General features: G+C 28.0%; 1 protein-coding gene and 1 pseudogene across 1 annotated transcript in view; one reads left to right on the top strand and one right to left on the bottom strand.

The window, feature by feature from the left end:
- Positions 1-679: 679 nt before the first annotated feature.
- On the bottom strand, positions 680-5385 carry LOC125833866 (glycolipid transfer protein 3-like; annotated as a pseudogene).
- Positions 5386-14612: 9227 nt separating this feature from the next.
- The window catches only part of LOC125833865 (pathogen-related protein-like), a 95838-nt gene continuing 94241 nt past the window's right edge, over positions 14613-16209 (top strand). Inside the window, exons 1-3 of the mRNA XM_049513023.1 lie at positions 14613-14703; positions 15483-15784; positions 15884-15973. Of these exons, the coding sequence (XP_049368980.1) occupies positions 14616-14703; positions 15483-15784; positions 15884-15973 (480 nt within the window). The 5' untranslated portion in view covers positions 14613-14615. The remainder of the gene's footprint in view (positions 14704-15482; positions 15785-15883; positions 15974-16209) is intronic.

Below are 16209 nucleotides of genomic sequence, written 5' to 3'. Positions count from 1 at the left end.
TAGACAAGCATGGTATGTTTGAAAATGTAAAAGAAGTTTCTTGAGTAGAAAGGAAGTAACTAGTTACTCTTACTCCCTCTATTTCAATTTATTTTTCTAACTTTCCCTAAATAGTCCGTTTTCAAAAAGAATAGTACCTTTTTCTTGTTTAGAGAACTCTTTAATTCCAACTTTTCACCTGACACGTTTGAAATCTCAAGTGTCATGAACTGCATTTTGGTATATATTCTATATATCTTTAGTATGAAACCACAACATTCAAAAGTCATTTTTAAGAATTTCATGTCAAGTAAAAAAAACAAACAAATTAAAACAAAGGAAATAGTAGTTACTTGACATTGTTTAGATAATTAATTAAGGTTCATAAGGACAAATAGTTGCATCAATTTTTATTCTATAATTAAGCAGTAAAAAAGTTTATATATGCAAGACACATGTCTTATATTAAATCGTTTGATGCAAACACCGGATGCATTACTTACATGCACCTGGTGTTTACATCAAACCACACAATCTAATCTTAAAATCGCGAATTAGAATAAAAGGTACACATAGATATGTACCAAATGAAGTGTACGTTCACATAACTGAATTTGGGATGTATATTTTACATAACAAGCAAAAAAAAAGGATAATGGTTAGAAAACTTTTTAAAAAAGTTATATTTACAACTAGCTTGTCACATTTTCTTGGACATGCATGCACTTTCATCTTCAAGCAGATTTGAACCTAACAATACCATATATACAGCCTACAAAATAAAGGTTAAATAAACAATTATCAGAAATTAAGAAGAAAATAATTGTTATTGGATCATTAATTAGTGTAGAGTTAAATATAATTATAAAATAAATTATATTGAGATCAATCTTACCAAAACTTCATGAATTTCTTCTAACAAAGGTGCCAATAGTGAAATGAAGGTTCGCAATTCCTTCTTAAAATCATCGTTATTTTTATCTTTTCCCTTCAGAATTGTGATTAACCCCTTGCTATCTGGCAGTAGCTTTAGTGTTACCTGCAGAATAATTGTTTAATTTTCAGATAAAATAACTTAATAACATATTTTTACACTATATAGTGGCCCCATCAAAATAATAGCCGGATTTTTTGTGTGTATACTAGTGTGTGTGTATATATATATATATATATATATTATACATAAGTAGTGTATATTTTTGGGATAATTATGATCCTAAACAGTTCGGCCAACTAGTTTATAAAATATGTACAGTATGTATATATTGTGTATATTTATACTAAATAAATATACACATCCATTCACAATGTATACACTATTAATGTATATTTTAACCATATTGATAAACTAGTTGGCCGAACTATACACTTATCTGTGACATTCCCTATACTCCTTATTCATGTGAATAGTAAAAATTGAATATAAAAAAAAGAAAAGAAAATGACCTTGAAGACAGCTGAAGAGATCCATCCATGCCAGGGTTAAGGGTGTTAGTGTAAGATTCTTGAACAGCTTGCTCCATGTTCCTCTCTAAATCATCAGCCAGTAGTTGTAACAATCCTAAGGTGAAATCCAAGGATCTGCAAGTATATATCCAATATTCTAAACTACTAACTTCAATTCAAACCAATTTTTACATCGTCAATAAAAACAATTTCTTATATTATCGAGTCATTCAAAGGATATCTAAAATAAAACATGTTACTTATCATAACAGGTAATGATGATATGATGAAGTAAAAGTTATATACACTGACAGTGCATATTATTTAAACTCTTTAAAGTAAACTCATAATTCTGTGGATCAAGTGAAAACATCATGAAGGAAAGCATTATTACCCTTGAGACACTATGATCTACATGAACATATAACACTAGTATTCCATCCTAATTTGCAGAAATACATACATTCACGTAAATATAAATCAGAGAGACAGATCGAGAATTTTAAATTTGATGAGTTCAAATTATCTTTAAGCTTGTATACGTACAACTGATTTCATTATCTAGGATTTATAGGTTCAAAACATAACACTTTATAAGTTGTTTTTACTAATTTTCTACATCCATTTATGTTTTGTGTCTATAATATTTTGATTAAATTTTATTAGTTCTCCTTAATTACAAGAACCTTCTCTAAATACTTGGTGTCTGGTGAATAGAAAGAAAGTGACCACCGAAAGATGTGGTGTAGTGGATGAGGTTGTTCCTTCCTTAATCAGAGGTTTCATATTCGAGCCCTAAGTATGAAATAATTTTTGATAGAAAACGCTACCTCGAATGGGTCCTCCCCAAAGCAAAAATATATAAAGAAAGTGAAAATATGCAAAGTGTTAATTTACCTGGTGAGCCAAAGAAAAGCTTTGCAACAGGTTCTTTTGTCTGAATGAAATATCTCTTTCTTTAATATCTCAACCATATTTGAGTAGAGAGGAGGGTATAAATCATGCGCCTTTTCCAAATTCTATACATTTGATATACACAAATAAACTATATATATAAGTATATGTTAAAAATAAGAAATTAAAATTAATGTGTACAATGACGTATTAGAAACAAACAAAGAAGGGCAAAAATATGCATGTAATGGTGTAATGTAAGGTAACGATCGATAAAGTGGATAAAAATCATAAGGATTTTAATTTGATATTTATATTAGTGGAAAAGTATTTACGAAACTAAAATAGTCAAGTGTAGTAGTACTTAAAACATCAATTTATCCATAAAAGTCAAGATGAAGAAATTTTGGCAGCATCAGGCTTCATGAATAATGTACGTTGGGGACCCAGAATTAAAATCCAAATCGTCTGTTTTACACATACTATATGAAAATACCTTACAACTTTATCCACATAGTACAAAAATAATAATTATTACTCCATACGACAAACATTATAAATCACTCTATTAATATTATAAGAGATTTTTTTATTAACTAAAAGTTGAAATCAAAGAAGAAAAGATGATTTTTAAAATAATAATTATTACGATAAGCGATAACTATCTGAAAAAAATTAGGATAACTCCATCTTATCATTGATTTGCATGTTGAAGTCTCTATTTACAAAAGTATTTCTCTCAATCTTCATTTAAGTGTTTTAGTTTATGTGAATATAAAATTTTAAAAAATAAATAGGAAATTTTAAAAAATTTATAATATTAATTAAAACTATATGTAATATTATAAACCTCATAATTTTAAATTTGTGATATCAAAATTAAAATTGAGGCAAATCAAAATGAAAAGCATAAATTGAGACGGAGAGTATATATTCCGTGATGATGCACAAACGCATAAATTGTTTTGCTTTTCCTTTCCCTCCCTCGCTTACAGTTACTTTCAATTCCAACCAATTTCTAGTTAATGCACCCTAAGAACCCGACAATCCCCCATATGGAGCCACCGTCGTTTCGAAGAAAACAAAAAGGCAGGTTTATGGTGAGCACATGTACGACAGAAGAGGAAGCTGGAGGAGAAGCGCTACGAAGAACAAGAAGTTCTGAAGTTTAAGGATTAATTTCTACCAGGTGATCGTACTTACCTGGATGTTCTGAAATATGACTTGTCTCAACACAGCCATTGTCGGCCCTATCTTATCTTCAAATCATCATCATTTCACAACAGAACAACAATTAATAACAAACCAAATCCACAATAATTATCCAAGAATCATTAGAATTAAAAAAAGAGGAAAAGAATATTGTAGTACTAACCAAGAACTTGAAGGACCAAATTGGAGATAGAGAGAAAAGGCATAGTAGGAATATGATAACTATAATCTCTACTATCATCATGATTAGCAGCAGATAGTCGTTGTTGATCATATTTAATTAATTTGTCTTTGATGAGCTTCATCTTAGATAGTTCTTCATTACCAATTGTTATTTCTGTTGACTCTACTTCCATATCTCTTCTTCTCTTCAATTCATCAAATTATACACTTTCTTCTCTGACCACTTCATCTTAAATATATATATAGTGACAAAACTTGTTAAATATTAATAACCAAATTTAAAAAATATGTTCACCAGCTGTTTTGGTCATTGTTATCGTCACATGACTAAAATATTATACTAACAATATTATTTTTTTGGTCATAAAGTTACAATTTTGACTTAGTCAATTTTTGTCCTTTTAAAAAAGTCAAACAATATGAATTTTGATTAATATTTTGCCATGTATTTTTTTATCATATTGATATGAAAAAATTGTAATTTATAATTTTTTAAAATATTTTTTTAATATCTAAATTTTTATTTTAAAATATTAAATTAATGTAATCTAATTATTTCAACAATGTGATTAATTCAAAAAAGTTGGTATTATGTGAACTTTTTGTATTGTTATATATAACTTTATATTTCTTCATCTTTTTTGTATGTGAAATGTACTCCTCTGTCCTCGTTATCGCTCACGACTATCACATTATATAATTGTTGACACCCAATTTTGGACCTCCACAATATAAATTAATCATCGAACTTCCTAACTTTTAAATGATTTGAAATAATTGGTTTTATAAAATTCAAAATAATTTTCAAATCATTTTAAGTAGTTCTGTCATTTTTATAAATTTCAAAATAATAAATATGATAGTTTCTATAATTATGTGTCTAATTAGTATATTTTGTGAGTGTTCGAAAATTGTGTCAAAAGGATTTTAGTTTTATTTAAATATTTGGTTATTTAGTTTAAATTAATTAATAGCTTATATTTTAAGTTAATTAGTTTATAATTAAGTTAATTATTATATAATTATGTATAATTAGTATATATTATGAATATTGAAAAATCATCTCAAAGATTTTATTTCTTACTTAAATATTTTTATTAAATTAGTTTAGTTTAAATTATGGTTTTAACTTTGAGTAATTTAGTTTAGTTAAATTTATTATCTTATTCAATTGAAATTAGGAAGTTCATTAATTGATTATATTAGTTCATCTCATTTAAATTTTAGCCAAATTCTTTACATAACGTTCTTAATACACTTGGCTATTGTATTTATAAATATACCCATTTCTATAATCCTAATTTCAACTCTTAAAATGTCAAATTTTGGGGCCCATTTACAAATTGCAGCAGCCATTTTTTCCCCCCCTTTTCTCAATTCAAACAGCAGCCCACCCTTTTAATTCCCCAAACTCACAATACATATAACAACAAAACAACGTACACCAACCGACCCCAACCCCTTTTCCCTTCAAATTCAACGCATACATCAGCAACAGTGGCCAAACGACCTCACATGTGTTCTCTTCTTCTTCAGCAGTCCAAAATGTCAACAGCAGCCTGCTGCCTCGGATTTTCTGGGATTTTGGAGGAATTTTCGTACCAAACCATTTGCTCCCTGTTTCTTGAAAAGGATTTTGAAAATTTGAATTGGAAAAAGGGGGAATTCCATTTTTGCCTTGCTTCTATCTGATTTCCCCCTCAAAGCGTAAACCTTAATATTTTTTCCTATATATACGTCCTCTTTATTATTTGTGGAGGGGGGGAGAAATTTTGAGAATTAAAAAAAAGTTGGGAAATTTTTAGTTGGATTTCACTTAGCAAGAGAATACAAAGAGAGTTTGGGCTCGCAGTGGTGTGGAAATCGCTACCTTTAAGCTCGTCGTTCCCGTTCACTGCCCCGCAACCGCACTATCGAGTTGAACTCATCATTTCGAGAAATTGGAAGCTGAAACAGGTCTCAGAAAGCTGAAAAATGGGCTGTATACATCCGATATACACCGATATACATCAGCTGTATACCAAAAACGGGTTTTGGTTAAACCCCAAAAATACCAACGAAATTGGCCCAAGAAGGGGGCCCGAATTCAATTTCTCCCTTACTCTTTAATTATTTAATTGTGATTATTTATTGTTTGTTGTTTAACTCTAACTTTATAATTATTAAATTAACTTAGTTGAATTCTCCAAGAGACGAACTATTTCTCTATGTTGTTGTATTTCTAACAAATCTCATTTTATCAACTCTTGTATTTTCATTTATAATCTTTAGTCAAACTTTTTTATTTTTTTTTATTTTTATTAGTTTAAAATAGTTTTTCATAAACCAAAAATGACTCAAAATAAAAACCAATTAATTTAGTTTCGTTAAAATTCTAATTATTTATCTCTAATTCAAATGTTTCAATTAAGGTCCCCTTTTTTAAAAAAAATAATAATAATAATAAAAATCGCTCTTTGTTAAAATATTTTCTCAAAGTTAATCTAATAATGTAAATTATTATTATATATATATACTTAGTTTTTTTCTCAAAAAGGTTAGTCAATTAATTTAAAATGATTTTCATGCTTTAATTTATTAAATTGGTTTAAATCATTATTTCAAAATGAATTAAATAAATTCTAATTAATCTATTTTTATTAATATTCTAATCACTTGTATTTCGAGTCAAATATTTCATTTTGGATCCCTTTTTCTAAAAACAATAAAAGTGTCATTTATTTAGCTATTTTTCTCCAATTTAACCAAATATCGTAAATTATTATTCTTATGTTAAATTACTTTTTTTTCTAAAAAAGCCAAAAATATATTTTAGTCAAGTCGCAGGTCAACCGCATGTTAGCGGGCACTTCGAATGCTTAAATCCTTCTCGAAGTGTAAATTGAACCCCGAACCCTCTTTCATATTTTAAAATGATTTTTTCTGTTTAAATCTTTGAAAATTACAAGTTTTCTTAATTTCTTTAAAAAATTAAGTGGCGACTCTTTCTAAGTGTTTCTCAAATTGTTTTTATACTTAGAACATTTCAAAAAGTGATTTTTCTAAAAGGTTAGGAAAATTACGGCACAACAATAATATGCCTCATCTATTAAGATATCAACTTCGATAATATATGTATCTATCGGTGATAATGTCCATTTTAAACTTACGTCTATAAAACTTTAAAATACATTCTAAAGATCTAAAACTTGTTTTTCTTAATATGCCTAGCAAATCTTATATGGTTCAATGGGCTAATTCATCCATGTTTTAGAATAAGGTCACTTGTCAAACTAATCATCAGAGAGAGATTCAATATTTAAACGCTATGAATATCTCTCTGGTTATAACGAACAGAAGAAAAGTTTTAGAGACGAAGAACATATAGCTAGGCCATTATGTTGAAGAGTTTTTGATTGTGAAATTTCAATTCCTCATATAGCTTACACAATTTTCTTACATCTCATACCTTAAATAATTAACACTGATGTAAATTTGTAAATAAAATGAAGGAAAAAATAATTTTTTTTACTGTAAAATTAAATATTTAGGTGTACTCTTATACTATATATATATATATAAAAAAATACAGTAAATGCATCTTTATTATTTAAAGAGCAATAATTAAAGACAGTTTGATAATTATGGATTAAATAATATATATTTTGAAGATTGAAGAATGTATAGACACTTTACTGTCCTCATTCATAAGATATATATGAGGAATTAACAATATAATGCTGCTATTATTGCAGGAAGCATATCATGTGAATTTCTTCTAATATGTCCAACAAAATGTCTAAAACAAAATTATTTTTAGATTTTAAAAATAGGAAAAAGAGCAAATCTCATAATTGAAAAACACAATTAGTTCATCAATTATTATTAAGGTTTGATGTTTCCCAACAGCAACGTAAATGGATAAGGTCAAACAAATCAAGATTAAAGAGTTTTTAGGAGTTCTCTACTTTTTTTCTTTTTTCTTTTTTCAATTAAACTATCATAATAGTTGTACTCCCTCCACTTTTACACTCTTTTTGTTTCAAATTATCTATCGTATTTTATCTTTTACATGTCTTTTAAAAAGATATTACTATCTTCGTTCAAAATAAATGATTTTTTGAGATGTGAGACCCCTCTTTAAAAATTAATTAAAGATATTAAATTAAAGAATTATTTAATTTAGTCATTAAATATATGGTAATTTATATAATTTGCTTCTTCTTAGACTTTTCTTAAAAAGAGATATAGTCATTAAAGATATGGGTAATCTTTCTTTTCTTTTTTTTTGGGGGGGGGGAGGGGGGTTGGGTTTCAATTAATCCATTTGTTTTATATTAGTTGTCTTATTTTTCTCTTTATAAGCTCCTTCAAAAAATCATAAATAAGAAAGATAGATTTACTAATTTATAACTCCGTAAAATACATTTTAAAACTTTAAAAACTTAGTTACACTTTCAAATATAATTAATTTAAAGTGTAAATGATTTTTTTTTTAATTCTATCTTAAATTTGTATTGACAAATAATTTAAATTAATTCTTTTTATATATATAGACAACTAATTATATGAGACGGAGTTGAGACGTGAAAGGGGGGAGTAATACATTTTTGAATTTTGAAACATTTATTGATTTTGTACCATAAAGAAAAGTGCTAGAAATTCATTCATTGGAATGGATGAAGTAATTAGGGGGGATTTTTTTACCTCTTCACCTCTCCATCAATATATGAAAGACAAATATTGCATAGGTCAAAGTAGCTCTTGCTTAGTAAATTCAAATTCGACCAAGAACTTTTGGAAAATATTTATTTAATCGTAAGTGATCAATTTACTTTCAAAAACATATAATGCAAGTGGTAAAATTGAAAAAACAAATTATCCTGATATTTAAAAAGATGACTAGTTTTTAGTTGAGAAAATGACAATTAAATGCGAAGGGGTATCATTTATGCCAATAAAACCATATAAACTCGACAATACCTTTTTTAAAAATAAAAATAGGTCCATATATCTGGAACAAAGAAATACTGGGTTTTGATAGATCCATTGAGTCTGGAACGTTGAGCTTAGTTTGGTAGCATATTTGATTTGTGTGTACGAGGTTCCAAACAAATCCCAAAGGTTTATTCAGAGACTTGTTTATTGGCTAATTTTCTAATGTCTCATATCTGATGTGCCTCTCGTTCGCGAAGGGTTGACTTTTTTTGCGACCTTCACGTTAGCGAAGATCTGATCGTGTTCATGAGGGGTCGAGTTTTTTGACTCTCGCATTAGCGAGGGTCAGCTCTCTTTCGCGATAGAGTAGCCCCATCGCGTTCGTGAAGGGTCATTTTATCCGGGGGTTGCATTCGCGATTAGGTCGTCGCATTCACAAACCTAAGATTGCGCTCGCGAGACCCCTGACAGTTTGTTTTCAAAATTGAGGTTTCAATCCCATTATCCATTTTCAAACTTTGATAGCTCTATTTTGACAATTTTAATGAGTTTTTTCAAGATACATTACGATTTCTAATTCCCTAACTCTTTTACCCATTATTTAGTTCATGATTTTGATGATTAAACATGAGTTTTGATCCCAACTTGAAAGATTTTCAAAGAATTTGATGATATTGGATTGATTTCAACTTCGTTTTCAAAATGATTTTCACCATTAGTTTCCAAATGTTTTGGGTAACGCATTTGTCACAAATATCAGATTTAACCTTCAATTTCGAAATCAAGTTTTTGGGTCCATTTGACCATGTTTTCTAAATTACTTGATACAATTGTTAGTTTCAAAATCTTATAGTGAATACTTGCTTGAATATATTGTGTTGATTCAGATACTGTTCGAAAGGGAAAAGCTGAAGTGTCAGATTGAGTATTGAGTTGTTGAGGCAAGTGAACTTTTAGACCTTTAATTTGTTAAAGCTTAGTAGAATCTTGTATTTTTCTTATTGTATGTATTGGAGAGTAATGAAAATTGGTGATGGGTTGAGTTGTTCACATCAATTGATCTTAATGATAATAAGGGGAATAAGGCAATGTGTTGGTAATTTTGTGTGGTATACGATGAATGACTTGAGTGGTAGTATTGGTCCATTATTGTTGAAACACTATAATTGTATTGTTGTGATTGGGAATGATATGGAATTGTCACTTCTTCATTATGGTGTAAACATGCCTATTTGCATTAGATCTGAAACATTGTGACAAGATCTATTGTGATTTTGCCGATGGAAAATGATTTCGACGAGTGATATTGATGGCGATGGAAAATGATTCTGGCAAGTGATATTGATGTCCATGTTTTGTTCCGACGGGTACATATATCTTGTGTTTCCCCATGAATTTCGATATGAAATTCAGTGGATGTGTATCGTAAGACAGACATGCATCATTCCACATGACATTGCACATCATTGCATCACATTTCATGAATTATGATTATTGATTCTATATTGTTGAGACTATTGATTGTGGACTATTGTTATAATAGACTATTTGTGTTGAGATGCGATTTGAGTTATTTCTTATATGTTTTGTTATGAGGTGTGGGAATTGTTGGAAACTTTGATTGATGAACTTGATAATTGATTGTGGTTGATCTGTAATTGTTGAGGCATTGCTATTGAACTATGTGTTACTTGCAATTGTGAACTTTTAAGTTGGGCTGAACTCTGTGCAAATTGAAGTTTGTGGAGGTTCGATTGGGATGAAAGGAGTACTCGTATTCTATTTGCTTTACATTGTGTTTAGTGGTTAGCTTGTTGAATATTGTATTGTTTAGTACTCACACCTTGCTTCTAGTGTAGGTTACGAGTTCAGATCTACGTGATCATTCTTCTTCTCTACTTCGAGCGAGGGTGGAGACTTGAGAGGTAATTGTTTGTCACCTCAGCAGACCTTCTTGTTCCTTATTTATGTTCTTGTTCTTACTTTAGAAACAAAGACATTGAGACTTGTATTTCTTTCAATTCATTTGTAATACATAAGTGACTTATACACATGACAGCCAAGTTTTAAGGGTATTTATAGATTGACTAAGTTATCCGCATTTGTGTTATTGATAGTTTATCTTCTGTATTTCCACCGTATTGTTTGGGTTTTAGGCTGACTTGTCCTGGTGGGATGAGATGAGTGTCATCACGTACATTTTCGAATCGTGACATTATCAAATCAAACATCATATTAATTTTATACATAAATTATTTCTTTTATAATTAATTACCAAACCTTAAATAACTTATATACAAAGTAATACATGAATATGTTACTACTCCCTCCGTCTCATTTTATATGTCATCCCTTTCTATAAATAGGTGGACCACAATACTTGTCATTTTATAAAATTTATGTATAAATTTCCATATTTTGCATATTATACCCTTGATAGAATAGTTAATTAATCTTGTCATTTATTAATAAAGTTGACTTAAGAAAACATTAAATAAGGGTAGAAAGATAAAATTACATAATTTCTTAATGCGAGTGCAAAGTAAAAATGTGACATATAAAATGGGACGGGAGAGTATTACCTAGTATATTCAATCCAACTAATTGGAGATTAAAATAAAATAAAAATGGAACATTTATCATAGTACGTGCAGACGTACTGCAGGGCTAGATACCATTAGATCATAAGCATAATTTTTTTTAACGGAAAATATATTTGGCAGGACACATTTTTGGTAGGAATTGGCACGAGCAGTTAATTTCAGGTAATGTTGTAATTTCTGAGAAATGGGAAGGGTGATTGGGTAAATTCATTTATTTCTTGTACCCAAAGTACCCTCCAAAATAAAACTACTAAAAGAAAAGTCTTAAACCATTAGATGGTTTCAAGAAATTATACTGCCCAAAAAAAATTTCCTTCTCAATAAAAAACACTACCCAAGAAGCATTTATTATAGTTTATTCTTCCAATTATTTTTATCTTTCATTGTTCTTCCTTTTTAATATCACTTGTTTTTAAGGGGGGAAATAAGGTATATTCATTAAATTTTAAAAATATTCTTTAAAGTAATATTTATTAATTTATTGATTAATTAATACCTCTACAAAATAATAATAATAGTTTACAATTTCAATAATTATATTCCATGTTGAGAATAACATTACTAATTTTCATGAAATTCAAAATATTTAATAAATCCATTATTTTATAGTTAAATTATTATTTTTATAATTTTCCTTAAGAGTATTAATTGTAGGGATAAAGTGAGAAAAAAATTTAACTAATTTTATTTTAATTTAATGAATAAACAAGTAATTTAATATATATATATATAAACTAACTAACACAACTAATATGAGATGGAGAAAGTATTGAATTGCGATGTAAAAGAAAATATAAACCTCACTCCTAATGAAATGTCATGCCATGTTATTATTATTTTTAACAATAGAATAAAAACATTTACCTCGCTCTTGAATTTTATAAAAAGTAACAAAATTTAAAATTAACTAATATTTATTATTTATATGTAAATATTTTAAAAAGTTATTATCTTATTTAGTCAAGTACGTTAATTTAATATTGTTAGTACAATTTTTTTGTTCTAATATATATATAAAAGATGATGTGACACCTCTCTAAGGCCACCATTCATATTTATCTTTTTTTCTCCTTTATTTTTGATATTTTTCTTTATTTTCCCCTATTTTCTTAATTAAAGTAGAATGATTGAATGTAATTAAGACTTCTCAATTCTTCATTAATAAATATAATAATTAATATAATAACTTATACACAATAAATTGGTATGATTGTTAAAAAAATTCCAATTTCATTAATTTTTTTATTCAAATTTTTGACTTTTTTTTTTCTATTTGTATAAATTATTAGAAAATCTAAAACTATTTCTTGAGATTCATTTAAACAACAAAGATTGATATCAATTTTCATGAAATAGTTCCCACGTAACTATAAACGTTAAGCACTATTTTCTCTCTTCTTTATTCCATATTCACTCTTAATAATATTCATAACTTATACTTTTCATATTCATAACTCCTAAATATTTAATTTAAAATTTAAAACACCTTATGGTATTCCATCATTTTATCTTTGTAAATATGATCATTCTATTATTTCATATTTGAAGTAGTAATATATATATATATATATATATATATATATATATATATATATATATATATATAAATTTTAAATCTTGAAGAATAAAATTATATTATATTTATGTTTTAATTTTGAAGAATAAAATTCTTCAATGAAGACCGGCTTGTGAAATGAATACCGATAACAATAAGGGTTCGAAGAATCGATGAATCGATGAATCGATTTATTGAATTCATATTATTTTTTATAATGGACGTTGTAAAAATGATGCTTGTATTTATTACTTTCTCTTTTATTTATTATATATTTTCTTGATATCTTTTAGCTTGATTTTTACATTATTCATGTAATTGTTGTTATTAAGAGCATGTATAAGGTAGTTAAATTTATGCTCAAGTTATTTGACATTTTTTTCGTCGAGATTTTCTTTGTGCCCTTTTTCTTATTATAAAATGACAAATATAACTTCTAATATTTTAAGTTTTTCTAATTTAATATATTTATAAATAATAACTACTCATACCCTTTAATTTTAGTCTTGATAATTTCATAACTTACGAGTATAGTTGTAACTCCTGAGTGGTATAAAAAAAAATACGAGAATCTAAATCGCACCACGGAGGTCGTTGTGAAAACCCTATTCTATGTTAATTGGAAGACGCTGGACATCGGTCCTAAGAAGTCTCTGCCCGCCAGCATCAGAGGGGGTTTCAATTCCCCTTATATGCAGTTTATGCTTGTAGCTACCCCCGGGGGAATACGTGTAATAGCCCCGCGGGGAACCCCAGCCCGGAGGCGGGAATCTCTTTTAATTTGTATCTGCGATTGGTCTTTCCTGCAGCTGGACCGCATCGAGGATGTTCAACCGATCTCTTACAAGGGTGTAGAGCAGTCTAGTATGGGATTTGCATAACACTTTCATCTTGAAAATTCCATAACATCTTGGAAGATTCACAAGAAGATCAAGACATCGACTACATCATTTTTCTCAAAGTACTCTAGCAAGGGTGAATTGATCAAGATAAGTATTATTTTCCCTTATTTTATATAATTATTTTTTTATTTGACATGATGGGAGTATAAATATCATACATAAAACAGTACCATATTAACAATTGTTTATATTTTTTGTGTTTTATATTATTTTAATTAAATAATTTATTTTGAATTGATGAGTTGATTTATTGAATTCATATTTATTTAATAATGGAAATTGTAAAAGTGATGCTTGTATTGTATTACTTTCTCCTTTATTTATTTATTTATTGTATGTTTTCTTGAAGGAAGACTTAGAAGAATATTTTTTGAAGCATAGTTAGGAATTACTTTTACTAGAGATGTTTTCTTTACTTTGACTTGTAATATATAGTAACTTAATTAAGTAACACATACGGACAACATTACTCATTTAGTCCTCTATGATCCTACTTTTTATTGTAAAACATAATTAATATAACTATCTTATTTCAATCAAAAGAATTATGAGAATAAGTTATATTTTATTTTTCTCTTAAAGAAAATTAAAGATGAAATAAATTATTATATGACATCATTGCTTATTCTTATGCATATGTAACAATTTGTTTTTGTCGCTATTCTTTTCTTGGTTGAAGTGTATTTAGAAGTTTTCTTTTCATTTTTTATTACTTTTGTGAATATAATAATGTAGATTATTATTTTTTATGTCTTAGCTACATAATTATAAAAATCTATGCCTATATATTATTTTCCTTAATACTAAACAATTCATTTTGTTACTACATAAAATTTTTGACATTATAATATATAGTGGATTACTGTTTTAAATGTTTAGGTATGGTCTGAAGGATCAGTTGAAGAGAAAGTGCAACGGCTATTGATGACTTGGGAAATGGAAATAGTCCATAAGGCAGATCCAAATGAGCTCAAAACTATGGATCCAAACAAGTTCACAATTAGTGTTAATGGTACACTTCTCTCACAGTTTCTCTTACTCTTTACCTAAGGGTGTATTTGATACGGACAAAAATATATTGTTACAATTTTTTTATGTTTGGTAATTTTTTGGAAAATCATTTTCTCTAGGTATATTTTTTTCTTAAAAAGATGAGGAAAATGACTTTAGAAAAGAAATTTCATAAGTGAAGTTAGAGGTAGAGTAAAATTTTATTTTATGAGTTCTGAATTTGAGAATGACGAGTATAAGAAATCTTACATTTTATTTTTCTTCAATAAACAAACACAACACGTGAATCACCAATTCAATTCAGTTGGATGGTCCATATCCATGTGGGAATATAATATGGTATATATATAAATAATTATTTTTAAGTGATTATGACTGAGTTCTAAATCAAATATTTGTATATTTTTAAATAAATAAACTTCTTGATACAACTATGAGTTAGACCGAACCTATAATTGGACTTCTAGCTCCGCACTCATACCCATTCTCCAGCACACCCACCCCATCGCCATTCTTCTCACATTATTTGTTTAGATTATGAAGAAAAAGCTTTTTTAAACTATTTTTTCTGCTTATTTATCAAATACCAAAAACACCCTAAATCTATGATTTTATTTCTTATTAAAAAAGAAAGCTATTCTCATGCATGAAACATTAATCTTTTTCTCCTTTTCCCTTTATTACTGCTTTCAAAGCCATGACCAATTAGGAAAATATATTCTCCCTACAATACATTTTGAATTTAATTTATATAGATCGACAGAATAAAGAATTTTACAGGCCGAAAGGGCTTGACACCAGTAGAATCCGCAAAGCTTGGTGGTAGCTACAATATATTCCTACAAACTTCATTACCAGAAAATGTTCGACTCTACAATCCTGACGATGAAACATTTGAATCATCACAAAATCTTTTCAGATCGATATTTTTACGAGGATTCGCGATCGAAATCCTCCATGTTTATTCAGGACCACCAGGAATTGTGTACAAATTTAGGCATTGGGGTTACATGGATGCTCCATTTAAAGGACATGCTCCAACTGGACAACTTGTTGAGCTCTTTGGAATTGGCACATTTGAAGTAATTAACAAAAAACCATCTACATTTCTTTACTTTTTTTTAATTTATTTTTTTTATATATTTTGTGAAATATAATTAAATGTTAATTTGTTGAAACAGTTGGATAAAGAGAGTAACAAGATTATAAAGGCAGATATGTTTTTTGATAGAGGAGAATTGCTTGGAGGACTTGTGAAAGGAGAAAGCAATGTTGCTTCAACATGTCCTTTTATGAAATAAGAATAAATTATTACTTGCAAAATGTTACTTATATTTACAAGATGTATGTGGTTATGTTTTATTATTTTACTAAAAATGTGTAGCTTACCTTTGAAGCACAAGGTTTGTTTAATATTTCAAATAAAAAGTACTCCTGTTCTATGATATTTTTGTTCTCTTGACTACAATTTTTATACATTTGATTATCTTTAATTATACTTATGAAA

This window comes from Solanum verrucosum, unplaced genomic scaffold, assembly GCF_900185275.1.
Source record: "Solanum verrucosum unplaced genomic scaffold, falcon-dt-bn FXZP01000108.1, whole genome shotgun sequence".
In the NCBI taxonomy this organism is placed as follows: domain Eukaryota; kingdom Viridiplantae; phylum Streptophyta; class Magnoliopsida; order Solanales; family Solanaceae; genus Solanum; species Solanum verrucosum.
The sequence above is the reverse complement of the archived record's forward strand: the minus strand, read 5'-3'. Positions and strand labels throughout refer to the sequence as shown.